This window comes from Microchirus variegatus (assembly GCF_963457635.1).
Source record: "Microchirus variegatus genome assembly, chromosome: 6".
In the NCBI taxonomy this organism is placed as follows: domain Eukaryota; kingdom Metazoa; phylum Chordata; class Actinopteri; order Pleuronectiformes; family Soleidae; genus Microchirus; species Microchirus variegatus.
In genome coordinates this window covers 27,332,464-27,360,154 of record NC_139807.1, presented here as the reverse complement: position 1 = coordinate 27,360,154, position 27,691 = coordinate 27,332,464, and the positions used below count along the sequence as shown (strand labels likewise).

General features: G+C 39.5%; 1 protein-coding gene across 1 annotated transcript in view; it reads left to right on the top strand.

Moving 5' to 3' along the window:
* tjp1a (tight junction protein 1a) overlaps window positions 1-27,691 on the top strand; it is a 57,897-nt gene extending 30,206 nt beyond the window's left edge. Inside the window, exons 9-30 of the mRNA XM_083891085.1 lie at window positions 2,935-3,074; window positions 3,599-3,704; window positions 3,793-3,943; window positions 5,985-6,093; window positions 6,188-6,407; window positions 7,438-7,622; window positions 7,728-7,823; window positions 8,662-8,688; window positions 10,669-10,751; window positions 11,102-11,312; window positions 11,650-11,750; window positions 12,241-12,591; window positions 13,439-13,693; window positions 14,795-15,625; window positions 15,804-15,886; window positions 16,568-16,744; window positions 17,974-18,080; window positions 18,202-18,461; window positions 19,405-19,556; window positions 19,633-19,853; window positions 21,438-21,581; window positions 25,978-27,691. Coding sequence (XP_083747211.1) covers window positions 2,935-3,074; window positions 3,599-3,704; window positions 3,793-3,943; window positions 5,985-6,093; window positions 6,188-6,407; window positions 7,438-7,622; window positions 7,728-7,823; window positions 8,662-8,688; window positions 10,669-10,751; window positions 11,102-11,312; window positions 11,650-11,750; window positions 12,241-12,591; window positions 13,439-13,693; window positions 14,795-15,625; window positions 15,804-15,886; window positions 16,568-16,744; window positions 17,974-18,080; window positions 18,202-18,461; window positions 19,405-19,556; window positions 19,633-19,853; window positions 21,438-21,581; window positions 25,978-26,072 — 4,105 coding nt within the window. The 3' untranslated portion in view covers window positions 26,073-27,691. The remainder of the gene's footprint in view (window positions 1-2,934; window positions 3,075-3,598; window positions 3,705-3,792; window positions 3,944-5,984; window positions 6,094-6,187; window positions 6,408-7,437; window positions 7,623-7,727; window positions 7,824-8,661; window positions 8,689-10,668; window positions 10,752-11,101; window positions 11,313-11,649; window positions 11,751-12,240; window positions 12,592-13,438; window positions 13,694-14,794; window positions 15,626-15,803; window positions 15,887-16,567; window positions 16,745-17,973; window positions 18,081-18,201; window positions 18,462-19,404; window positions 19,557-19,632; window positions 19,854-21,437; window positions 21,582-25,977) is intronic.

The window sequence follows — 27,691 nt, the reverse complement described above, 5'->3', positions numbered from 1 at the left end:
GTAGAAAATAAAAGCCCAAGTATTCCTCAATTCACATCTTCATAAGCTGCACTCTCATATACCTACAGGTTTGGTGCTTGAAATGCACTGGCTATTACCAAGCATACTTTTAGAATTTATTTCAATTCCCATGCTCTTTATTCTCCTGTTTTGACGCTGCCAGTTGGAGCTTTCCGTAAGTTGTCTTTCTCATAGTTTTAGAGGTTGCATAGATCCTTGTGGCTGGTTAAAGGTGGAGATTCCCAAAAGAGAGCTATAGAAAAGGTGATTATAGTTTCCCTAAATCAGCGTGGTGTGTGTGGAAAAGGAGCAGCGTAAGCAAGTACTGATCTTGGTTTAATGAAAATGATTAATTCTTTCACTCTTGAACACAGACATTAAATCAGAAACAAGCCTCTTTTACACACACGCTGACCAATGCTAATTCTGTCATTGGATACCGTTCTGTTTCATGCTTTGACACATGCATGATTATTGAATCATGGCCTTAAATCCAGGCTGCCTTCAAAGCTTTTAATGGATGTGAATTTACATTCTGGGGTGAACCGTCTTCTGTAATCAGACCCCTGATTCATCATTATTTTATGGACCTTGAGTCATACAAAGTGTTCTTTTCTTAAATCAAATTTGTTAACATTTCAATGTTCTTGATGAGATAAAATTCAGGCTGTGTGAGATATTGATCAGAACTCAACATGTCGTTTATGATGAGCTCTAATTTTCAAGCTAAACATTACTTACATTGCTTGTTTTGCACAGACCCCACACTTCAAACAGATGTTGTAGTAATTAGTTAAGCTACCCTGGTCGTTAGTTGCCCTGTAACTAGTTTGATCACCGTCAGTCAATCAGATGGAACAATGGCTCGTCCTCCAGAGTATAATAATACTTGTTTCACTGCAGGATAAGAGCAGGTTCACTCCTGCCCAGATTTCTCTCAATGTAAGTGAATTCTGACTCTTTGTGTGTTTGTGTCAATTATTTTGAGGTTTATTCTCGTTAACCACGACAAATTTGGTGATTTGGATGGTTAACATCATAAGCACGCAAGCTGTTAGAAGACGAGTTGTACCTGTTTTACATGGCGGGTGTGGTTTAAGGAGAAAGTGTGGAAACAACAGTCGCTAGACTGTGATTTGATTTAAGGCAATTTTGTCACTATCTCCCAGTTTGGGTGGGGGCAAAAGGAATTTGACATACTTCCCACAGAGCTTTTCTCCAAGCACAGATGGGTCCGCTTAACCTGATTGGCTGTAAGAGCCTGGGGGCATTCTTTCTTTTGCCTGTTCCATAACGCTGATCATCACAAACGCCTCTTAGTTCAAAGTGTCTCTCAGTGGACACTGGTGCAAAAGGCTCCATGTGTTGTGGTTATAATCCACTTATTAAGCGTCATGGTTGAAGTTAAAGATGCATTCGTGTGAGTAACTTTTGTTCATATGTGTAACTTTAAGATTATTAGTTGAAAATAGTTTTGTTTTTGTCTTTAAGGCATTGTTGTTATCTTATATAAAATGATGATAGTATAGTTAGTCAGTTTCACGTTAATAAGAAATAATTTTGGTGTGGCTGCACCATATCGGTCATTGTTTGTTGATATCCACGTTGAGCCCACATCTCTTCCACTCCTTCAGTTTGTCTCTCTCAATCTCTCGTGGCCTCTCGCTTTTTTTACCTGCGAGAACATCCAAACGAGGCGACATGACAAAGGCTTCTGTCCAGTGGTGTTTGTCAGTGACAAGCCTTTTTTTAGAAACCAACCTGCTGCAAAGTGCAGCAGATTTAGGCCAGAGCACTCTCACTCACTCCTATCTCATTCTGTCTCTGTGTCTTTGTCTGCCTTTCCTTACTGTGTCACACTCTTTTCCTATTCATCCATTACAAACACAGTTTCTATCTCTCTCTCCCTCTCTCTCTCTCTCTATCTCTTTATCTGTGCCATTACAATGCAGTTATTTATCCTCTGGCAGTACCATTCATTTAACCTTATATCTCCTCATACTAGTCTCTCTGGTGCCGACATGTAAAAGTGCACGGATCAGATTAATGTTCAGTATAAAAACTGAGTTTTAGTGAGAGTAGCAGGGATTCATAAACGGCAGTAGCTAACATTAATCAAATATGGAGGTTGATTCACGGTCTCTGCGTTTTTTTTTTTTACTGCACTATAGCATTTTCACTCCGTGGGAGCAAAATCAAAAGATTGAGACGTGGAAAAGTTGTCTGAGTTTTGTGGTACAGTCTGCACCTTCACATTCTTCCACAAAAGCTTCTGAGTACAGCTCAAGTGCTCTGCCAGCAGGCAGTCATGTGATCAGACTGGAATTCAATCATTGTTTTAAGCAGCAGTCCTTTTCTACTATGTTGGACAGAGTGTACCACACACACACACACACACACACACACACACACACACAGTTAAACCTTGTTGATTTTATCCAGGTTAAACAGGAAGTGTGACTGAAAACTATCCTTGCTGAAAAGTTTATGTTGGGAGACTCGTTCCTTTTTCTTTCTCTGCCTGTGTGCTTTTATTGGAAACATTACTGTACGCTCAATGGAAATGGGAGAGTTTATATCAGTCTCATAACTTGGAAATTAAAACATTTATAGATCCTTTCTCCTCCGGTGGAGCTTAAACTTTTATCAGTTATCTGGCTGGAAAATGATTTGCTATTGACAATCTGCATAGACTCGAGGGGATTTAAATGAAACGATAGAAAAGGGAAGATAAAATGAATTAGTGGGGGAAATAAAGAGAAACGTCATCCTGACTTTAATGGTTATTGTCTACCAGTTTTAAGTCTATGTGCCTTTATGACCTAATTCATGTCCCGAGCCATGCTATTATATTTGATTCTTCTATTTTCAGCCTATTTCTGTTCAGCGAGATACCGGCCGTCATTTATCTGTGTTGTTCTTTGGTTCTTTCAGCCATCGAAGTCGCGATGAGGAGCGTGGATCTAAACCAGGGGCCATGTCCACACCAGTCAAAAGCTCTGATGATGGAGTCATGTCACAGGCCAGTGACCAGGCCAGTTCCAGAGATGACAAGTCGTTACCCCCACTGCCTGGTACAGTACACTGCTTCATACTACCTACACTACCGCTCAAAAGTGTGGGATCAAAAGTCCTTATTTTTTAAGGAAAGTCACTTTTTTCAATGAATATAACATTAAATTAATGGATAATTTGAAAACCCTTGTGCAATGATGTTAGCACAGCTGAAAACAGTTTTGCTGGTTCGTTGACGAAAGGGCAAAGTTATTATTTTGAATAAAAATCATTATTTCTAATCTTGTCAATGTCTTGACTATATTTTCTATTTATTTTGCAACTCTTTTGATGAATAAAAGTGTGACTTTCAATGGAAACAAATGGAAAACAAATTGTATAGGTGACCCCCAACTTTTGAACAGTATACTTTAGCATAAGGGATTAGTGTGCAGTTTTCAGTGCACTCTTCTTTCTTCTTTACAGTAGAAATATAATAATGTGTGTAATCAGTGAGCTGAATTCAGATCACTACAGCATGTACAGTATATGTTTTCTTAGAGAGCATTGTTATTTTACTCACTAATGTTTGTATTTGTGGCAGAACCAAAGCCAGTTTATGCACAGCCTGGTCAGCCTGATGTGGACCTGCCTGTCAGCCCCTCTGATGCCCCAGTTCCCAGCGCCGCTCATGATGACAGTATTCTTAGGTAAATACCTTGGATACAAATATAATTTATTCAATTTGAAACGTTTACATTAGTTAATTTAAATGTGTTTGCTTGTGTTCTCCTGCAGGCCAAGTATGAAGCTGGTCAAGTTCAAGAAGGGAGAGAGCGTCGGTCTGAGGTTAGCAGGAGGGAACGATGTAGGAATATTTGTGGCAGGTGTTTTGGAGGACAGTCCTGCTGCCAAGGAGGGACTGGAGGAGGGAGACCAGATTCTCAGGGTATGCTACAATCCAGCACTTACTCATGTCAGTTATTTAATGAAGACGTGCAAGTCACTGTGTTCTGTCGAATGAATGGAACCTGAACCCGTGTCTGTTTTCTTGCACAAAAGATGAATTAACATTAACATTAATCGATGACTAAATTAATCGTCAACTATTTTGATAATCGATTAATCTTCGTCTGAGCTTCTGTCGATTCTCTCAATTAATCGATGAATCGTTTGGTCCATAAAATTTCAAAAAATATTATAAAAACATTGATCAGTGTTTGTCAAACCTGGAAATGATGATGTTCTCGAATGTCTTGATTCGTCCACAAACCAAAATGATTCACTTTTAATGATTTCTTTGTTATGTGGAGCAAAGAAACAAAGAAAACATTCACATATAAGAAGCTAAAACAATCAGAAATCTTGTTTTATTAATGAAGAAAGCTTCAAAACAATTATCGATTATCAAAATAGTTGATGATTAATTTAGTAATTGATTCATAATCAATTAATCGATGAACTGTTTCAGCTCTACAGTAAACCAATGTGTCTTTAAAAGATGGACAAAAGCAGTAGGAGCTTCTCATCAACTAGGGTTTTAAAAATCTCATCCCCAAGTTGTTCGTTGTTCTTTTAAGTCTCATCATTTCAGTCTCTTGTCACCGCAGCTAGCGGTCCAAATATTATGTAGTGTGCAAATCGGTTCTTAAGTATTGTTTTCTGCGTCCATGACTCTTTTTCCATGTCACATGTATAAAAGAAAGTGGGAAGAACATCTGGTGTTATTGTCAAAATAGACAGTCAGCTGCCCACGGATCATCAGCGTTGAAACAATGTGATTTTATGTTAGTAATCGTTTTCGTTCTGTGTAAAGAGATCTTGGGAGTACAATACAATGTGTCCGTCAGTCCATTAGTCATTCCCAGGCCGTGCCTCGTGTCAAAAACTGCCCTTGTTTCCAACGTGAAAACACAATAGATGCCGTTTGTGCACACTGACCCCAGAACAGTCGACCGTCTGTTTGACTGAATACTAGACTAACATTGTTGATGGGATGATTGAAGCCCTGTTGATGTCAGTGTTGGATGCATTCTGACACGTACGTCGCACAGCACAAGCTGACGTATTTTCACAGTGAAGCAATAGATTGTATTTATCTGGTTTTCTTATCTCCTTTCTTTATGTACAGATGTCTCGCGTATCCCCACTTGCGTGTGTTCTTCTCACTCACACATCTTTGAGACTTATAAGACATTGTTTTCCATCTTTCGGCTGTTTTCCTTTGGTCATGGTGTTCTTGTGTAGATAAAGACATTAAGCCCTCCTGTTTCTGGGAAGGATAAAGGTGTCTTTCAGATGTTTGGTGACTCAGTGCATGTGTGTCTGCTCCCCCTGCTGCCCCCTCACGCAAAGTCAATAAACAGCACTTGTTGTTTCTGGGACAGCAGCAGGAGATGAGGTGGAGGCTTTCTCTGGGTGGAGTGGGAATACAAATCCCTGCTTCTGTTGAAGTTTCCAGTTGGAAAACTGGACAAAAGCACACTTTAATTTGGGTTTCAGCATTTAATGAAAGTGATTTTAAGTAACTTTAAAACAACACACTACCGTTCAAAAGTTTGGGGTCACTTAGAAATGTCTTTATTTTTGAAGGAAAGGCACTTTTTTCCAATGAATATAACATTAAATGAATCAGAAATACTCTCAAACTATTCTAGCTGCAAACGTATGGTTTTTAATAGAATATGTACATAGGTGTATAGAGGCCCATTTCCAGTGTTCTAATTGTGTTTGCTAATCGTGTTATTTTATGATTGGAAAACCCCTGAAAACCCTTGTGCAATGATGTTAGCACAGCTGGAAGCAGTTTTGCTGGTCCTTTGATGAAAGCAAAATTATTATTTTGAATAATCATTACAAAAATTGTATGGGTGACCCCAAACTTTTGAACAGTAGTGTATGTGCAATTATGCAGTGAGTTTAAAACGTGTTGACGGTGAACCAGTCTTTTACTTACACTTTTTATTTGCTCCTCTGTTTGCCACTTGTAGGTGAACAATGTGGACTTTGCTAACATCATCCGGGAGGAAGCTGTGCTGTTTCTGCTTGATCTCCCAAGAGGAGAAGAAGTCACTATTCTGGCTCAGAAGAAAAAGGATGGTGGGGGTCACAGCAGTGTGTTAACAGTATAAACACATGAGGTATCTGAGGTAGCTGTAATCATCCCTGGTTTCTTCTTCTTTTCTTTCTGCAGTGTATCGCAAAATCGTGGAGTCAGACGTGGGCGACTCCTTCTACATTCGGACACATTTTGAGTATGAGAAAGAGTCACCATACGGCCTGAGCTTTAACAAGGGCGAGGTGTTCCGCGTCGTAGACACACTCTACAACGGAAAACTGGGTTCCTGGCTTGCGATCCGGATCGGCAAGAACCATCACGAAGTGGAGAGAGGCATCATCCCAAACAAGAATAGGTAAAACACTCACACCTTTTATACTCATAGTTTGTTGAGGAACTTCTTAAATGGGCATGTGTGGAGCCAGAGCAGGAGATGAAGGAATATACAGTCTTTCTGCCAAATATATTTCTCCATTTAAATCTGTCAAATTTTAGTATGTGAAGGTTCTGCTTCATTGACACAAAAGTGATAAACCTTTCCTATCATACTATGAGATTATCTCACAAGTTCCATTATTCATTTGTTTAATCTGCTTTTTTTATTTATCACAAAAATGTCTCCTACAGTGCGTCTGAAAAATCTCCACTTCCATGTTTCTCTGTTTCATAGTAATAAACTAAAGCGCGTCTTTAAGGTTCGGCTATATTTAACACAGCCCACATCGCGTCGCGTAAATGGTTTACAGCGATCTACTGTGTGAGGTTTGCAAGGACTTTCTGAGGTCTGCGTGTCTGAAGATATGAAATACACTGTACATCATGGTGTAGCCAACAGCATTGTTTTATCTAAGCCTGTCTCAGCAGCCTTGAACAGGCTCCAGCAGCGTTTACACACAGATTTCTTACTCTCCTGCTGGCAGAAAAGGCAGAGCATGCGTTTTTTCTCCGTGTGCCACAATAATAAGTGCTATGAAATAATAATGATAATATCTGTCTCAGCTTTTTAGCCAGGTTAAACATCCCATAGTTGATATTCCTTCAAGATATGAAACACTCAGATTTTAAAGTATTTTTAATAAAAATATTGTTTTTTTAAAAAGTACGTCAAAGGAGAAGACGGTTATTATCCAAAGCCTCAAGGAATGTGGTGTTATTTTCATGTTATTTTCCCACATAGACATGCGTTACCTATCTGTAAAAGCAATCATTTGAAAATGTGTAATCTACATAATTTCACTGCACAAATATTCAGTAAGTGCTTTTTTTTTTTAACTCCTAACATTAGTAACCTGAATTATGAATTCCTGAACTCCTGAACCTGGTGGGTTGCATTACGTTCTATGTCTAAATGATCTTGTTCATTCTCCTCTCTCTTCTCCACGCAGAGCTGAACAGTTGTCCAGTGTGCAGTACACACTCCCCAAAACACCAGGGGGCGACAGAGCAGACTTCTGGAGATTCCGAGGACTGCGAAGCTCCAAGAGGAATTTGCGTAAGAGTAGGGAAGACCTGTCTGCCCAGCCCGTTCAAACAAAGTTCCCCGCTTATGAGCGAGTGGTGCTGAGGGAAGGTAAGTGAACACGGGTCAAAGTGGTGGACGAGAAGAGATTTAAAAAGAAAAGATATTTAGATATAGATAATTTTATAATTTCACTATGGTGTGTTTACCATGCAGCTGGGTTCCTAAGACCAGTGGTTATCTTTGGACCAATAGCAGATGTGGCCAGAGAGAAACTGGCCAGACAGGAACCTGACATTTATGAACTAGCAAGTAAGTAATAAAGTCATCTCTGTTCTGACGATCATGTATTACCCTGGATTTCCACTGGTCGCGGAACGGCCGCGGAAAGGCAGCAGCGCGGTTCTGCTTCGTCCTCAGCGTCAATCCCCACCGGGTGCGTTACGGCAGCGGCGCGGTGCCTTGGGAGCCAGCGGTATTCACGGATGATCGCGCGATAATCTCGAACGGACGCGAGTTCGCGAGAACCAGCGATAGACTGCTGCTGAGACGCTCCGCAGCTTGTCTGGTGGAAATGCTCTCATTGATTAGAATGGAAGCGATTTGCAAAGCCGACCGCACGGCGGCCGTTCCGCGTCCAGTGGAAATCCAGGGTTATTCGTGTCCCGCTGTGTGTGTGTGTGTTGTATTGATAACCGATCCAACTCATGTTGTATGCATCACATATTGCCTAAGGTGTGGGCTGTTAAACTTCCCATCAAATATTTACTGCATTGGTCAGTGTCCAATTGATGCCGAAATCACTGTTGAGTCTGGGCCTCTTATTATGAACCGTAAAATCCACATGTAGTTGCAGACACAATCTTTATCAAGTGTGAGTATTTAACATTAGATTTTTTGCATTAACCCATTGACAAAGAAATAAGATATTTGTCATTTGTTATAGCAGATGTGTTTATGTTTTTTCTGTTTATTCTACCACACTTTCATTTATGTGATGTGTATTTTTAATTTAACACTGTTTTGAATTTCAGTACAAGAACAAACACTTCCGTTCTTTTTGATTGTTATTGCATAACTACAGTGATACTTTGACATATACACACATATATATCTATATATATATCGTATAACTGTATTTTCTTTTCAGAAACACAGAAACAACAAGGAGGGGAAAGTATGTCACTTAGTGCAACAATTTTTCTTTTCCTTTATTTGACTCATTGAATGGCAGATAATCTATATGAACTAGTGTCTGGTGGCTAGTTGCCTATTCTGTAGATGTGCAAAACAATAGCCATTGTCTAGTTAAGGTTACGGGGGGAATAACACTCGATTTAGCCATCTCCATTTGTAATCACTATTGACTGCAGTAACACTCACATCTGTCTATTTCAACACAACAAAAACACAGGAGACAGAGGAGCAGAATATCACGCTGACACACACAGGTCGTGCTGGAAATATGTTTTTTTTTTTCACGATTTATCATTTAAAGATCAAACGAGATATTTTTCAGGCAAAGCTACTTGAGATGTGTCAGTGAGATATGTTTTCCTTTTCCTAACAAAACTGTGAATGATAACGAACACAAAATAGAAAATGCTATATTGTTAAATCCAGTGGTAATCCCCCTTGTGACTGTAGGTTGCATTATATTGAATGACAACAGCAACGCAGCATGTGAAAGCTGTGCCGTTTACAGTGACATGAAGATGTGTGCAAAAACATTACAATCTTATGACCTACAAAAACCAGTAATCTAGACTTAATGTACACATTTTAATGGACATTTACACCTTTTCCCTCCTAGTTTGCCCATCAATTACGCCACACTTAAAGAATTAAATAATAATGAGTCAAAGTGCCTGTAGATGCCAAAGATCAAATCTGATCAAGTCTTTAAAAGTCTCTTAAGTATTGAATTTCTACCAATATTATGAACTAAGAGGAACTTGTCAAGCAGCTTTGGAAAATATAATACAGTAATACATTCTTTTGACCTTTATGTAACCAGGAAAACAATGGTCAATCTGATCTATAAAATGGTCCTGGACAAGACAGGCAGCAAGTTACTGACAGACTACACACTTTAATTTTATGAAACTTAACATTAAAAATCATAGTATTTATCAGAAAAGTTATTCCAAAAGATTAAATACATCATTATAAATGATCAAAAACCACAATTTTAATTGTCAGCATTCAGTGATCAAAGAGAGCAGAGTCAGCTAATCTGGTTCATGGTTTATGCTTCAGTTTAAAGTGAGCTTGTATAACCACTACTAGAACTACTACAACTACTTCTATTGCTACTTACTTACTGTGAAGCAGCTTAAAATGACAGAGTCAAATTTAGTCCACAGCTGTCAATGGTTTGCTTTTGTTTCTATCCTCATGTTCATCGTCAGCGAAAGAAGTATAAAGCAAATAATTGTCAAAGTCCAAGAAAAACAAGATCATAAAAATGTAGAAAAACAGAAATGAAAATAAAATAAAACACATTGTTGCGCATGCTTGATCCTCTGCCTGCATTGCTGCATTTGTCTTTTCTTTGATAGACCAGGCCCGTTTTTATTCATTTTTTTTATTTTTTTTTACAAAGATCCTACTAGAATATCTAAAGTCAAGCCTTGAGTCATGACTTCACTGACTGTCCTTTTTGAGCCTTGTGTTTCTAGGCAGGAAACCATTGCTTATCTTCGTCTGAATCATAACCCCTCTCCCACCCCCCTCTCTCTACACATCCTTGCTTAAATCCCAGAGGCTTACAATGACACTGTATTTTCATTAAACCTAAATTACCCTTTGCTCTTGTATGTGCATATTTCATTTCAGCATTTCTTGCATAACACATTTCCTGCGCCACAAATTATACTCACACACGCAGCTGCACGCACACGTCAATTATACACTTAACTTCATTTCCTTAAAGCTTCTCAAAGTACCTAATGACTACTGCATGGATTGGCTGCTGTTCATAGACGTACACTTGTCCTCTCCTGTGCGGGGGATTATTATTCCATAATTGAAGCTCTATTTATGGGAGTCGACAACTGCACGCTAGTAGGATGTATAATTGGGCGCACAGTGTGTTTATTGTTGTTTGTTGTCTCGTGCTGATGCGATGCACTCATGCTCCACGTTTCCTCCACAGAGAGCGAACCCAGAGACGCAGGAAAGGACCAGAAAAACTCTGGCATCATTCGCTTGCACACAATTAAACAGATAATTGATCAGGTGAGTGAGTATAGACATGCACACATACAGTGATATGAGAGATAAAGGTTGCAGGTTTTCTGGGCTTAAAAGATCCTGACGGTGAGTCAAAATGAAGTGCACAACTCACTGCTGCCCCCTGGTGTACCACTCTCTTTAATACCAATATATTAATGCTGAGCAAATCTGTTAGTTATTAATATCTACTTAATTATTTTAATATCTAATGGAGACTGATGAGATAATACATAAGCAATTGTTGTTTTAAGTTTTAAGTTGAAATATAACAGAATGTAAAAGTATAATACATTAAAGATAAGCACATTAACACACATTGTTGTCTTGTTCTTCTTTGTTTTTCGTGCGTGAAGGACAAGCATGCAGTGCTGGACATCACCCCTAACGCCGTGGACCGTCTGAATTATGCTCAGTGGTATCCCATCGTGGTCTTCCTCAACCCAGACACCAAACAGGGCGTCAAGAACATGCGGACCCGCCTCTGCCCCGAGTCCAGGAAGAGCGCCAGGAAACTTTACGACCGAGCTCACAAACTAAGAAAAAACAACCACCACCTCTTCACCAGTGAGTCAGGGGAAGGGAGGGTGCGGAGAGGGAAACGTTTTAGGGATTAAATCTGGGGGATCCCAGGGACGGAATATAATTTGAATGAAGTTTGAACAGGTGCTGTAATGTTAGTAACTGTTGTGTCAGATCCTGAAAGCTGGTTAAGCACTGGCCGTTTCACAAGTTCCCCTTCACAGCCTGCACTCTTCCATATTATAGTTTTGTGAACTTGATTTTAACAAACATGATGATGTCAAAGTATGATGCTATGTTTGGATTCAATTGCTCATTGAATAATTGTTATTAGATAGTTAGTGTTTTATTCTCCTTTGCTCCTCCCTCTTTGTGTATTCAGCAACCATTAACTTGAACAGCATGAACGATGGTTGGTTTGGATCACTGAAAGAAATAATCCAGCAGCAGCAGAACCAGCTGGTGTGGGTTTCAGAGGGCAAGGTAAGACACACACATACAGATAGACACACGTTTAATTTTGAAGGCCATGTTGATAAATGAAGGATTTACATAGTATAATTTACGTAGTGTCATCGTTTGGTCCATAAAATGTCAGAATATGTTAAAAACGTGAATGACAATGTTCTCAAATGTTTTTTTGTTTTTGGCCACAAACCAAAATGATTCAGATTTAATGATTTCTTTCTTTCTTTTTAACATTTTATGGACCAATCAATTGATAATCGAGAAATTAATCGATTACGAAAATAATCTCTACTACATAGTATTCTTTGATCAATGAATACAATGAACAGTGAAATAGAACTAAAAGTGTCCTGCTAAAACAAGTCTGCTTTAACTAATGTCCTGTTACCTTCTGAAGTTATGGTAAATCAAGGCTTCGGCCACTATTTGAGGAATAACGGCACAACTTAATTCGTCCCTCACTGCAGACTGGATTAAATCATGTATGACTTCCTTTTTTCCTCAGGCTGATGGAGCGACTGAGGATGACCTGGACATCCATGATGACCGCCTCTCGTACTTGTCGGCACCTGGTAGTGAGTATTCCATGTACAGCACCGACAGCCGCCACACCTCCGACTACGAGGACACGGACACAGAGGGCGGAGCTTACACCGACCAGGAGCTGGACGAAACGCTGAACGACGATGTGGGTCCGCCCACCGAGCCTGCCATCACCCGCTCCTCTGAGCCCGTCCGCGAGGACCCGCCCGTCATCCAGGAGCCCCCCGGCTACGCCGGCTACCAGCCCACAGTGCAGCCAGACCCCCTGAACCGCATCGACCCGGCCGGGTTCAAGGCAGCGGTGCCGCAGCAGGTAGCGTTTCTGAGAGCTGTTCGTCTCCCCTGTTGTCTGGAGGACGTGGTGTGCGTTAGAAGGGTTTTTTGGAAGCGCTATTGAAGGCTCTTTTTTATCAATCTTTACTGTTATTCTCTCTATCTACAAAACAATATCAGTGGAAAACTTTTGTGGTCAGGTATTTATGGCAATATATAAATATATATATATTATACGTCTATATTTATTATATTATCTATTCAATCTATTTTCCTCTAAATGTTTGTTGACTAATGTTTCTGTGTCTTTTTTTATTTTGAAACTTGAGCAGTTTTCCAGTACTTATTTATATTGTACCCTGTATTACAGCAGTTTTGACAGTGGTGACTGTTGCTGATGTCTCTCTGAAAAGACACTTGTTTGTCGACGTGTGTGTGTGTGTGTGTGTAACAGTTACTCACCTATGAGCACTTTTCCCTGTGATTTGGACTGTGAAGCTACGACACCAGAAAGTATTATTATGTGCATGTTGGAATCGCGTGTTTAATCCAGTGTACTTGTGAAAATGTATTTATTAATACCCGATTGGCTATTGTGACACGCAAAATCTAAATATTTGTCATTCTAAAATGTGTTAATGAAGCTAAAATACTAATAATTGTATTGTAACCCATAGAATTAAAATTACAGTAGTATTCTATAACAATGTAAACTTTGTCCTGCTGATAATTCCTACCACCTAACAATCAGATTATCAGTGTAAGCTCATGGCACAAGTGAGGAGCAGAGAGCGATGTAGAGGGGCTTTGGAGGTCGTAGCACTTGTTAGCACTGCACCGCAAGTGTATCAGCGCGTGTTATTAAACATTTCTGAACCACTTCACAGAAAGCAGAAGCCGCTGCCGTCCCTAGCGTCCCCCAGCAGCCTGAGCCCCTGGCTGAGACTTTGCCCCCTGCTGTCGACGTCGTTACTGTAAAAACTGTAGGGGGTCTGAACCCTGACGAGGCTCCTGCAGCTCCCCTCAGGCAGCCAAGCCCCAACCCAGAGGCTGGCTCACTGAGGAGGCCCACGCCTGAGCTAGCCCGTCACACCGTCACACCAGAACCTCTACTGTCTGGACTGGCCAGTTCTGAACCAAAGGTAGCCATCTGACATTGTGCGGACGCTCCCGTGACTCGGCTCGGCTCATCTCGGTCTGACCTGGCTGTTCTCCTGCGCTGCTGCTGCTGCTGCTTCCTGTCAACCTACCTCCTGCTGCCATGCTTCTCTCTCTCTCTCTTCTTCTGCCTTGCATGTGTGCTGAGCACAGAAGAGACTAATGTGAATGTGAATGCATGTACAAGAATGTGAGCAGATCATAGTGAACAGTGGGTTTGGAGGAGCAGTGGAAATCCTGCAGCTCTCACTGTTGCTTATCGTCTCTGCATGGCTGCAAACATGTTTGCCTCATTTCTCTGTTAACCTACAGAAGTAGATCTTTATCTTCTTTATTTATCCATTTATGTATTTATGAGTCGATTTTTTTGGTTTGTTTTATTGTGAAAGTAGCCAGTAATTATCCAGCCATTGAAATAAATACTTGTGGTTAAGTAACAAGACCGATTACAGATACATGCTTTTGATATTTGGCAGTGAATAATTAATGGCTACTTCTTAAATATGAGGATTTAAATTGGTCTCTTGAAAAAATGCTATGTGCTTGTAAATATTGTGGATGTTTTATAGCCGCATCAAGACAGCTGGTGACGTTTTTCCTTGTGAATGCAGTGCATTAATAACTCAAAAATGAATGTTCCATCTTTAATTACTTAACATTCTTTTTCACATTTTGTCAGGGAAGATTAAAATAATAATAATAATAATAAAAAAAGAAGCACTGAAAAAGGAAAAAGGGAACCTGTTGTTTTGTTCTATTATTTTGAACCAACATTGTTTTTTTTTTCATTTATATCAAGTGTTTTATTTGGAGTTGCACATTGTGATGTTTTCCAGTAACATTGAATGTCTGTTTGCTTCACTATTATGTGACCAGTAACCGCTTCCTCTCAGTTTCTCTATTTCAGGTCTTTCCCTTCTTTTTTTCCACTTTTGCACTTAATTTCAGGGACTCGTTTTAATATTTCTACTCTTTTTAACTGACTTTGTTATGCGTCCGAGTTTTACAACATATTTTTCTATATCTATGCAGTGGGTTAGTGGAGTTAATAACATTTGTGTTTGTTTTTTTTCTGTATTTTGTAGATGTTTCAAAAGGATCCATACAACACTGACAACACAGGGAGAAACAGTCACGGTATGAAGCCTGCAACGTACAGCCCTCAGCAGGGATATCACCCTGACCAGCAGCCGTACAGAGATTATGACCATCCTCCTAATCGCTATGATGTCAGCAGCAGTGGAGTCAGCAGCGGGGGCGGTGGTTACCCAGAACCAAAGTATCTCAATTATGACTCTAACCTGCCCTACGAGAACAGCGTGCCTCACTACGACCAGCAAGAGTGGAGCCCGTACAGCCAGCCTGCCAACTCCCAGAGCTACGATCCCCGTTTGCCGTATGGCGAAGCCCCCGACTCCCAGTACTCGCCTCCTCCTCGCTACGACGAGCCTCCACCTCAGCAGGGATTTGACGGACGGCCTCGCTACGGCAAACCAACGGCTCCGGGACCTGTGCGTTACGACGAGCCTCTGCCTCCTGCTCCAGGGCCCGAGCTGCTCTATGACCAGGATTCTCACCTCACTCCATACACCTCTGTTGCCCGCTCGCCCGACCCCGCCGCCCCGCGGCCGAGCTACAACCAGGGACCAGCACTGCAACACAAAGGCTACAAACCTCAGCACTTTGACCCCACACCTGTGAACTCTGAAACCAGCGTCACGCCTCCTCCCAGAGTAGAGAACCCCTCCCCTTCTCCCGTGGATTCTCCAAAACCCGCACCTGTCAGAGACGAGAGACGGGAGGATGATCCCGCCCTGAAGCATCAGTCGGTCCTGACGAGGGTCAAGATGTTTGAGAACAAGCGCTCTGTGTCTGTGGACCGAGCCCGAGACGCAGGAGAGGCATCTGCAAACAAGGTAAACCGTTAACTGCTCAAGATAATTTCCAATTTGTTCATCTTTTCTTGTTTGCCACATTGAATGTCAACAATAATATTGTTTTTTACAAGTTTATGATGAAGGTCAACTGTGGCGACCCCTAAAGCGAGAAGAAAAATAATCGTACTGACCACTTGTATTGCTTTTCCTCCTATAGGCAGCTGATTTACCCTTGAAATCAGGTGGAGTAATCCCCAAAGCAAATTCACTGAGTAACCTGGATCAAGAGAAGACCTATAGGTAACCATATGCATTAGCACAGCTTATTTATTTTTCTCTCACCTTGATTTTTTTCAGAGAGATGCACTACTGTTCAAAAGTTTGGGGTCACCTATACAATTTTTTTATGTTTTCCGTTAAAAGTCACACTTTTATTCATCAAAAGAGTTGCAAAATGAATAGAAAGTATAGTCAAGACATTGACAAGATTAGAAATAATGATTTTTATTCAAAATAATAATTTTGCCCTTTCGTCAAAGAACCAGCAAAACTGTTTTCAGCTGTACTAACATCATTGCACAAATGTTTCCAAGGGTTTTCTAATCATCCAATAGCCTTCTAACGCGATTAGCAAACACAATGTACCATTAGAACACTGGAAATGGGCCTCTATACACCTATGTACATATTCCATTAAAAACCAGACGTCCATTAAAGACATTTGCAGCTAGAATAGTCGTTTACCACATTAACAATGTATGGAGTGTATTTCTGATTCATTTAATGTTATATTCATTGTCATCAAAGTGCTTTTCCTTCAAAACTAAGGACATTTCAAAGTGACCCCAAACTTTTGAACAGTAGTGTGTAGATATTTATGTTTACATCAAACCCTTATTCAAGCCATTTCTCATTGTAATGTTCCTCCTGTCCTGCCATGCCCTGCATCTTTATCTACATTTCTTACCACACCGACACCAGAGCTCCAGAGCCACAGAAGCCTCAGGCCGCGGTCACTGACGACATCGTGCGCTCCAATCATGACAACCCTGACGAGGACGAGGACTACTACAGGAAGCAGCTGTCTTACTTTGACCGACTCCAAACTGGCCCCAACAAACTGCAGCCACAAGCACAAACCACCTTCAACTATTCCAGGTGAGAATCTGAATATTACTCATGAACTATATACACATGATAGTTTAGTTTTAGGTTTCATGCTTGTGGATTGTCTGTCAACTTAAGTCCCATTCATGTGATATTTTAGAAAAAAAAAAATAGTCAACTGGATTTAGTGATGAACTCAATGTATGTGTCCATCCACTTCTTGTTATATAGCAATATAACGGAAACACCTGCAGGGGATTTCATTCCATCTGGCACACGTGTGCATATGGACTCAATGATAAACTAATTAAAAAGTGTGTCATTAACTAAATCACACAGTACATTAATTATAATACAACCCAACACTAATGGCTAACATGATGAAATTATGAAATCTATAAGAGATTTTACATCTGGATGGTGGAAGGTCAACTTCATGGGCACAATATTTAGTGTCATAACTCAGGAACACAGTTTTCGTTGAACTAATTTTAACCTGTGACGGCGACACGTCACTAAGACACGCACACACCCGCTGATAGAGCACATAGCGACATACACACACGCATCCATAGATTCCAACACACACCCGCTGATAGAGCGCACAGAGACACACACGCTACTTCAGATACCACACACACCTGTTAACATGGATTGGGTTCAAAACTTACCTACTTTCATCCTCAGTTATGGTCGAACAGCATTTCAAACATTGTTTATATTGTTTTAATATAGGTTATTAAAGGTGGGGACAACAATTATTATGGGATTGTTAATTTAGGAAATATTTTGGTTTTATGTGAATTTTGGTTGTTTGATGAAATAATCATGCTTGTGTTAGTTTAATGGGATTTTGGGGATAATTTGTGTTTGGATGGGAGGGGCACAGGACCTATATAAAGTGAGGTCTACCTCCCACCGGGGCAGTTTTTGTTAGGTTACAGAGGAGGTAACACTGGTTTGCTTACATTGCATTCTTAACTGTCTTGATTTGGACTTGGACTTGTTTTGAAACCCTGTGTTGAGTTACTATTATATATATATTTTTGGTTAACAGCATTTTTGGACATTTTCCATATTTTTGTTTTCCAAAAATATTTTTTTCACTGTGTGCACCTTGGCCGGCAACATCACATCAGTCCACCGTCTACGCCATTTTTCTGGTCAAATTAAAGAGTTGCAGTAGAACCCCATGACACAACCCCACCACTTTATTATAGTTATGTTTTCATCACATCTTCTGTGTGTCTAAAATCAATGCCTTTGGTCATGTGACACAGGACGGAGACGGTGGAGAAACCAATTCCAGTGGAGAAAAAATACGAGCCTGTTCCTCAGGTGACGCCGACTCTGCCACCAGCAACACTGCCCAAACCCTCAATTGAAGGTAATAGTGATGTCAGCTAGATATTGTCTTATAGAAGATTAATATCAGATACTATATGTATATATATATATAAATACTACAAAGCTCAATAGACTCACTTACAGAACTTTTTGTTCCACAGCCAAGCCTCCAGCACGAGAAGACACTGTTCAGAGCAACTTCCTGCCTCATAAGAGTTACCCTGAGAAGTCCCCGGTGAACGGAAACAGTGAACACCCTCCCAAAGCAGTCACAAGCAGCGGGGCTCCACCAGCGTCCAGCTACAACCGCTTCACCCCCAAGCCCTTCACCACCTCTGCCAGGCCTTTTGCCCGCATGTTCGACAGTCCCAAATTCAACCACAACCTTTTACCCAACGACAAAGCCGGCACTGCTCCAAAGGTAAACAGTCTGAACTCACTGAGCATTTTAGTTTAGGTTTGATCTCATTTAAAACTGAAACAATTACTCAATGAATCGATGACTAAATTAATCGTCAACTATTTTGATAAACGATGAATCGGTTTACGGATTTTTTAATGATTAAAACAAGATTTCTGATTGTTTTAGCTTCTTAAATGTGAATATTTTCTGGTTTCTTTGCTCCACATAACAAAGAAATCATTAAAACTGAATAATTTTTGTTTGTGCACAAAACAAGACATTCAAGAACCTCTTCATTTCCAGGTTTGACAAACACTGATCAACATTTTATGGACCAAACAAAAATCTGATTAATCTATTATGGACATAATCGTTAGTTGCAGCTCTAATCTAATTTAAATAATGACATAAATAACATGGAGTGGATTATGTATGTAACCAACCACAAAGTAAAAAAAAAAAAAAACAAGGACTCATTTTAAATGCAAATTTAACAGAAATAGAAAAAAAGCAAATTTAACAGCTGTTAATGTTGGAATCAAAAGAACATTTCTCCTTAATAGTTTCAGGTTTGATGATATATTCATATATTATTCACACCTTATTTATATATATATATGTATATATGTATGTGTATATATATGTGTATATGTATATACATATGTATATGTGTATATGTATATGTGTATACATATATATATATATATGTAGATGTATACGTGTATATATATATGTATATATATATACATATATATATATGTTTATATGTGATAATAAATAAATGGCTCCATTTGAGAGGGAAAACTGCCAAAACTATTTTGCTCCAGTGTCAATGCACTCAGACATGACTGATACACATAAGACATTTTATAAGAGGAGATGTTCTCCGTCTGGACCTCTCTGGTGTTTAGATATGCAGTGTATGTAATAGTTGACACCTTTTTTTTTTTTTTTTAAACAGGGTCCGAGCTCCACGTCAGTGAAGCCTCAGATTCCTCCACAGCCCCAGAACACAGATCAGGACAGCGGTGTGGACACGTTCACGCGCACTATCGAGCACCGCCCCAAATACCCGAACAACATCAACGCTGTGCCCAAGGCCATTCCTGTGAGGTAACTGACTCAAGTCCTACGTCACACAAAACTACACTTTTTATCTGTAGGGTATTATATATCATCTGTCTCTCAGCCCCAGTGCTCTGGAGGATGACGAGGATGAAGATGAAGGCCACACCGTCGTCGCCACAGCTCGAGGGATCTTCAACGCGAACGGTGGCGTCCTGAGCTCCATTGAGACGGGCGTCAGCATCATAATCCCCCAGGGTGCCATTCCTGAAGGTGTGGAGCAGGAGATCTACTTCAAGGTCTGCAGAGACAACAGCATCCTGCCACCGCTGGACAAAGAGAAAGGTAACGCGTCAGAAAGGGAGGGAGAAGGAGGTCAGAGACCCTATTTCATACTATGTGATGTTGAAATGTTTAATTAATTTAATTTAATTTAAAGTATTAGTTGTCTTGCTGATAGTGATTTTTTTATTTGAAATGAAAAACTGTGTGGAAGTGGTGAACTGTCCTGAATCCGCATAATTTATGTTACTGTTTTAGTTGCCCAATCTGTCAATGTATTCCAGACTGAAGCGTCAACTGTAGGGCTGTAATGATACTCAGAGCCACGAACCTGTGTCGTGATGTGAGAAGGCAGAATCGCGACACGCCCTTTCTAACTCCCAGTTATTTTTCCAGTCAGCCACATGATAAGAGCTGTTAGTGCCACCAAACTTATTTTTATTAGGGGTGTCAAATTATCGCTTTAATTGTGATTAATTAATTACAGTCATCATTAACGCGGTATGTTTTTTAATTGCGTTAATCTCTTCTTTACTGATGTCCCCGCTGCCGGGGCCAGCGTCAGACGCAGCGACAAAAGCGTCATAAAACCATGTCTAACTTTAACAAACACAGACATGCTGCATACCCACAGAAAGGTCAGAAACTCAGCTAAAAGCTCATATAAACCATTCTTATGTTCACCAAACACAGTTAAAATGATCATTTACTTTGTATTTTTCAACAGTATTATTTTGTTACAGAAAAGAGAGAAATCTTTGGTTATTTATTTATTTTTGTTCAATCTGTTCACAGTGTTCCAGAATAGTGGCGTTAAATGTTACATTAAGTTGCTATATAAGTAAATGTTGTTTAAATAAAATGTTTTTTAAATAAAATAAAAAAAATCGTGGAATGTATTGAATCGTGGGTCAAAAATCGTGATACGAATCGAATCGTGAGTTTGTGTATCGTTAGAGCCCTAGTCAACTGGCATTGATATATTAAGAGGTGTTTGCTGAGACACCTTCTGTTCCCAAAATAATTGTATATTGAACCCTCTGAGCCCTCAGCTGCCGATCGTATTGGCGGTTAACTATTAAACATGTCGATATAATGATCTGTGAGTATTAACGAATATCACTCTTATTGCATGGATCATAACCACAGTTCTGTCTTATTAAAGGTTCACACTAATCCCCTGAATACAGAACCTCAAGTGTGTAAGAACTGACGAGAAATATTGCATTTTTTGTCAGGACTGATCAATTAATGGTCTTCCAATAATATCACACATTTGCACACTGCAATTTAATTGTTCTGTTTTGATTTGTTCTACAGTCTCTACAAATAAAAATGGTGTGTTATTAGTGTGTGGATTAGTTAAAAGGTCCACTTCAGAGAAGTGATGTAATAGAAATTGAATACAATACTTAAAGTAGTGTTTTCATACGTGTATCACCTGAGAATTAAGAACTGTTTTCCTAACCTTTTTGCCACAATATGCTGGAATTAATTTAATTGCTATGTGCAACTCGTAGTCCTCACTTTGAATCTGTCACACAGTGAAGATTGAAAGTAACATCAATGTTCTAAATCAAAATTGTAATACCTGTCAGAATAACTGGATGTTTAGTTTCCTGTGTGTTTGTGTGTTTGTGCTTCCAGGAGAGACTCTGCTCAGCCCTCTGGTGATGTGTGGACCTCACGGCCTTAAGTTCCTGAAGCCCGTGGAGCTGCGCTTACCTCACTGTGCGTCTATGACCCCTGATGGTTGGTCTTTTGCTCTAAAATCCTCCGACTCCTCGTCGGGTACGCTGTGCTTCTCTCTGTTCTTCCGGGGTCGTTTGGGCTGGCTGTGTGACAATTTGAACTTTGTCCGTCACTGTTTAGTTAGATTTTACCCCAAGTTTTGTTTTTCCTCCTTTGTCATAAAAATCACATGAAACTATAATGAATAATCGTTCATTATGAAAATGCCTGAGAATCAATCTTGGGGTAAAATAATCTTTTATTTCATACTTTTTGGCTTTGGGTTGATTCATTTTCATCATGTATGTCGTTCACTCACGCACATTATCTCATTTGCTGTGTCACAGGTTGGTGTTTATTCATTTTAATTGCTAGTTTCCTTTTCACCTCTGAGTTACCTTCACGTGTTTTCATTTCATTTAACATGCACAACCAGCGGTGCTGTCATTTTGCACCAGACGCTTGGCTGCACAGCCATTTTCATTTCATCAGGTAGCTTATGTGTGTGTAGTGCATGCTCTTTCTGCTCAGAGTGATTTTCTCACATGGCCAAACCCAAATCCTGACCTGGAGAACAGCTTATACAGACCGTCTGGAAACTGGGATGCTGCCATATTCACTAACGGCTGTCATTATCCTCCAAGAAAGTTTTCACCACTGTCTGAATGTAATTCCAAAGTTTTAAACCAAATTTAAAGGTAGCCCCCTGGTGGTGAGGAAAAAAAAACTCTTATATTTGATGATTTTAAATTGATTCAGGGACAGACAGTGAAGCTGAAGTGTGTAAATGCACGAAATGACCATTTCCGCAAATCTCTCAGTTGACATGTTGAATTCCAACCCCCTGAAGAACCAGAGAAATCTGTTTTTATTTCTGACATTAATATTGTAAGCAGTTTTCATACATAAAAAAGCCACAAAGAAGAAAAACTCTTCTTAAATGTGGCACTGAAATGATGCGTCGCTGTATTCAGGGCAGAAATGAAAGCTAGAGCGAGGGCTGCACAAATCACCTTAATGGAAAGTAAAACTAGAGATGAACCAGTTCATGGAGGTCACTGTTGAATCTATAAGGTAATTAAGAAAAGTAATATTTAATGGAAAAAGAAAACCTGAGGCTATAAAAGTTCAACTTCTGTGAAGAGAGAAGAACAGATGGAAACTGTTAGAGCGTAATGAATTTCTCTTAATGCCGTCGTCCTTCTCATGCCCCGTCTTCACAACCAGCGGTGCTGTCATTTTGGCAGTGGTCAGGATTAGCTGTTAATTAGCCTCATTTTGAGGATGTGACTTGCGGGGCTGAATGAGACGGCCGCTCTCTCCCTCTCGCTGTTGTCCTGCTGAATTGTGGGAGGATTATCAGGCAGCTTGGTTAATCCTCTTATTGTTAAACAAGGCCACTCTTCAGCCTCAGGCTTTTCACTTTTCATTCTCTGCTTCTCTTTTTTTGTTGCCTCTATTTCTGTGTTGACTGTGTTGTTTTCTGTTGATCAATATGTTTATTTAGAACTCTTCTTGAAATAGATTAGAGTTTGATTTAAAAACGACATGAAACTGCACAAATGTCGCAAATCAATATTCAGTAATATTATCTCAGTCATGTTTTTAAAGGTTCCCTGTGGAGTTTTGGCTACTAGTGGCACAACTGAACATTGCTTTTGGGGGGAAAATACTTTGTTTGAAAACACTTTTTGGGAAAATTACGTTTTGAAAAAATGCAAAAGACTGAAAAAAAAATTATTTGAAAAGAAAAAATTAAAGAAAAGAAAAATGACGTCAAATATCAAGATTATTAACATAAAATATAGTTATAATTTCAATTGCTGTTAGCAATAAATCTCACTCCAGTGATGTTGTGTGATCTATTTTTATCGACAATCTCTCAGCTCTGGAGGGAATAGAGAGTGTGTGTGTGTGAAGTAAATATGTCTAAAACATAATTATGCACCAGCAAAAGAAAAATACATTTAATTTTATTGGCATTTGTCATTATGGTGAGAAGAAATTTTAAATAACCTAACAATGATTGTGATTATAAACTCCACAGGTCACCTTTAACCTCGTGATTGTTATAGAACCGCTTTTTGAGCAAAATCTAGATTTTTCAGCACTCTCTCGTCCATCTTCTACCGCTTTATCCTCCAGTTGTGCCAAACTCAGCTGATTTAGGGCGATAGGTGAGGTCACACCATGGACAGTTCGACAAAAACAATTACCGGTCAATTTAGACTTCCCATATTGTATTTTGTATTTAGAGCTGCAACTAACGATTATTTTCGTAATCGATGAATCTGTCGATTATTTTCTCGATTAATCGGTTGGTCCATAAAATGTCATAAAATGTTAAAAAAAACATTGATCAGTGTTTGTCAAACCTGGAAATGACGATGTTCTTGAATCTCTTGTTTTGTCCACAAACCAAAATGATTTCTTTGTTATGTGGAGCAAAGACACACATTTAAGAAGCTGAAACAATCAGAAATCCTGTTTTAATCATGAAAAAAGATTCAAATCAATTCATCAATTAATCGTTTCAGCTCTAGTTTTATTAATAACCTGAAGAAAACCATTGGGAGAACATGCTAACTCCATGCAGAAAGGTGATTGTTACAAACGGGGCTTGATCCCGGGTCTTCTTGCTGCAAAGGCAAGAGAGGGAACCACTCCACCAACCGTGTGGCCCTTGATTGGTCAACAGAAAAGCGTAATTTTACGATCTGTGTAAATATCCGATGAAAGTCGATGCAAACACCCTCAGTTTATTCTCATGTCGTCATTACACAGGTTCGACGTTACGCTACACGATCGATCGGGCACAGTCCACGCAAGCCTGACCCCAGGGCTTTACTATTGCAATACATGATAGAAACACAGCAGCAGTAATGGCGACACATCGATCTTCAGAACATGTTATGGAGGAAGGTGTCTCTGTCTCAATGTCTTGAGTGTGTGCTTTTTCCTCCTCGTTCCTATTTTATCCAGCATGAACTGAACTGAATATCTAATATTGGCAGTCCGTCTCTATAACAGCGCTGCGTTTTTTTTTACGCTGTCACACATAAAATCTGTCTTCTCCATCAATGGACGTCTGCCAAACGCTGCCTCTACTCACTCTGATTTAAGAGTGGAACTTTGCTCTTGGCACAGACTTGTGTGTGTGTTTATAATTGCAATTACACCGAGACCTCAGAGTCACTGAGGTGCAATTTGCAGTCAACGAGAGACTGAGGGCATTCAATAAAAGAACGACGCTGCTCGTACGGGGGTTTATTTTGCTTGGATGTCGGCCACAAATTTGCAACATCACTTAAACGTGGCTTGTAGAAAAAAGATGGAATCACACTCCTGCAGTGGGAGCAGGACTCAAAGTTAAATATTGAAGTCAAGATACAATATCACAATATTTAAGTCAACACCATATTGCCATGACTAAGTCACGATACGATATCACGATGTTTAAGTCACAATATGATATTGTCACAAGGTGTAAGTGTGTCAGAGTAAATGTACATGGAACACAGCATAACTGAAGGATGTTTTTCTCACCTAAAAAAATATTGCATTTTAAAGCAAATATCACCTTTAAAATATGCAGTAGGAGCTTAAAAACGCATGGAAGCCATGTAACAACATGTGGACATGAGCTGTCCAAAGTCTGATGCTGCTGAAATGAAGCAGAGTGAAATTACAGAGGTTTTAGTAAAGAGATGTCTGGGCGTTCTCTCTTTTGCCACAGCTTGGCACCATCTGTGCCATTGGAGATTTCTTAGGTACCAAATTATTAAAAACCAATTTAATTTTATTTACTTGCCACTATTGGTCTAAAAAGAACTTGTTTTGTAAAAAAAAAAAATAATAAAAAAAAAATATGATAACTCGCTGTAAATCAATGCTTCCTGTGTGGTGCGTAATTACAACTCTGTGACTCTGCAGCGTCTTCAGTTACGCAGCGCCATAGCTCTGGCTTACCTTGGTCAATTAGGGTGATTGATAGCTCGTTTTAAACCTTTTAAACCTTTTAAACCGGTAGAATCAGACCCCGGTCCTAAAATGCGTGTGAATCACTTCATTAGCAAATCAAAAAGACATAAATGCATATGACACATTTGTGCGGACATTCGTCCTTCTCTAATCAGAACGATCTAATGTCGCTCTGTAATGATCAATCAGAGTGGGATTTGTTCCCAAAGCATGCTGGGAACTGTAGTTCTTCATTAGAAGTGGTTTTGTTCCGGTGGAAATAACCTGTTTTGATAAACAGCAAAGGTAAGACAACATTTAAAAATGGTACCGCTGGAATCTGTAGATTCAATACAATATCACATTATATAAGTCAAGTTACAATATCACAATATTTAAGTCACAATAAGATATTGTCACGATATTTAAGTCACTATAAGATAATGCCTTACTTACAGCTTGAATTTTCCCCCTCCCGATGTCTCTCTGTCCTCAGGTGACCCTAAAAGCTGGCAGAACAAGTCTCTTCCCGGTGACCCCAACTACCTGGTGGGCGCCAACTGTGTCTCTGTGCTCATCGACCACTTTTAAAGACGAGGACCCCGGCGATGCAACGTGTGTGGGTGTGTTTCGTGAAATGTGGAGCCCTGGTGGATTAAATGAAGAGTCACACACACATACACACAGTGAAGAACACACTCCAAACACACAACATGGAGTATAAAGAAGATCCAGTCAGCGCTGTTTACTGCAGCCACAGATGAAGCGAGAGACTCTGATGAAGATGATGATGATCGCTACTACGCTGTTCTAAAAATTCATTTTTTTCCCCAATATGAAGTTTTGATGTGAAACCATTGATGCATGTTCCAGCGCCACTGAGGCGTGACATTTATTATAAGGTGATGTTTCATGTCATTTTTTTTCTTTTCTCTCTCTTTTTTTTTTTACATAAATATAGCTGGATGGTTGGCTTTTGACGCTAACAACGCTTCACACATATTTATGCTATATATGCATACAGTATATATAGTCGTATAGAGAAGATTTAATAAAAAAATTGTACTCATGCATTCAGTCAACATCTTGTTGTGTTTCAGTTGAGGTGACTGAAGAAAAAAAAAAGAAGCGCGTATCTCAACGTTTTTGTATTGAAGGTTTGAGACGGTGACATTTGCAGGTTTCTGTGGAAGGAAATGGCAAAAGCATGAGCTGGATATGAAGTCAAGCAGCACACTTTTTTTTAGAGACACTCTTCCTTCCTTTGTTCTTCCTCTTTTTCTCTACAGTGAGAACTTGTAGCTTTCTTCTCTTCCCTCATCTCTCCTTCCAGCCTGAGGGAGGTCTATGCATGTTCTTTACTCAGGTCTAGTAGTCTCCTCACTTCCTTCCTCACATCACTCTCTATCTCTTTTTTTATCTTCTGTGCACTCTGACACACAAACAAGCAGTGATGCCTTATCTGCAGATTATTCACTTTTCATCCAGACACAAATAAATACGTTATGATATGAATAATGGTCATTTTGTTATTGCCATTTTTCATTTTAATGTAAACCCACTCCATGAATGAACTTGGGTTTTCACTCACAATAATGGTCGATAACAAAGGTTTGCTCTTCTTTTATCTGCTATGCATTACTTCTAAAAAAAAACAACAACAGAAAAGATGTGGTTGTAAATAAATCTAGCATTTTGCCTTGTTTCTATTTTTGTTTGTAAATGAACTTTTTTGTATAAAACTGAGAGGAAAAACATGTTTTTAAAAAGTGGAAAAGAGAGAGTTTGTATTCTGGATTTAAAAAAAAAAACCCTCGAGCCTTGGAACTTATAACTTAACAATAAATAAAACACACACCACTCATGAAAAACAGTGAAACACGTTCACCCTTTATGTTACAACACGCAGTCTTTTCTCTGGCTATTTAAGGAACAGGAGAACAGTTGTACTTGGGCTAAAATGACATTTAAAACATGTTCTTTTGAAAAGGGTGTGTTCCCCTTACTGAGTTGTCATTACTGGATGCTGTATTGTGTGCCCTTAAATGTATTTTTGTACTAATAGACAATATATAATGTATGGCACACCACCAGTACCTTTTTCTTTTCTTTTTTCTTTTTTATTTAGATATAACACTGCTTTCATTGGATAGTAGCTCTTCACGTGTGGCTGACATTGTTTTTTTTCTCCTCTACAACACAATTTTAAG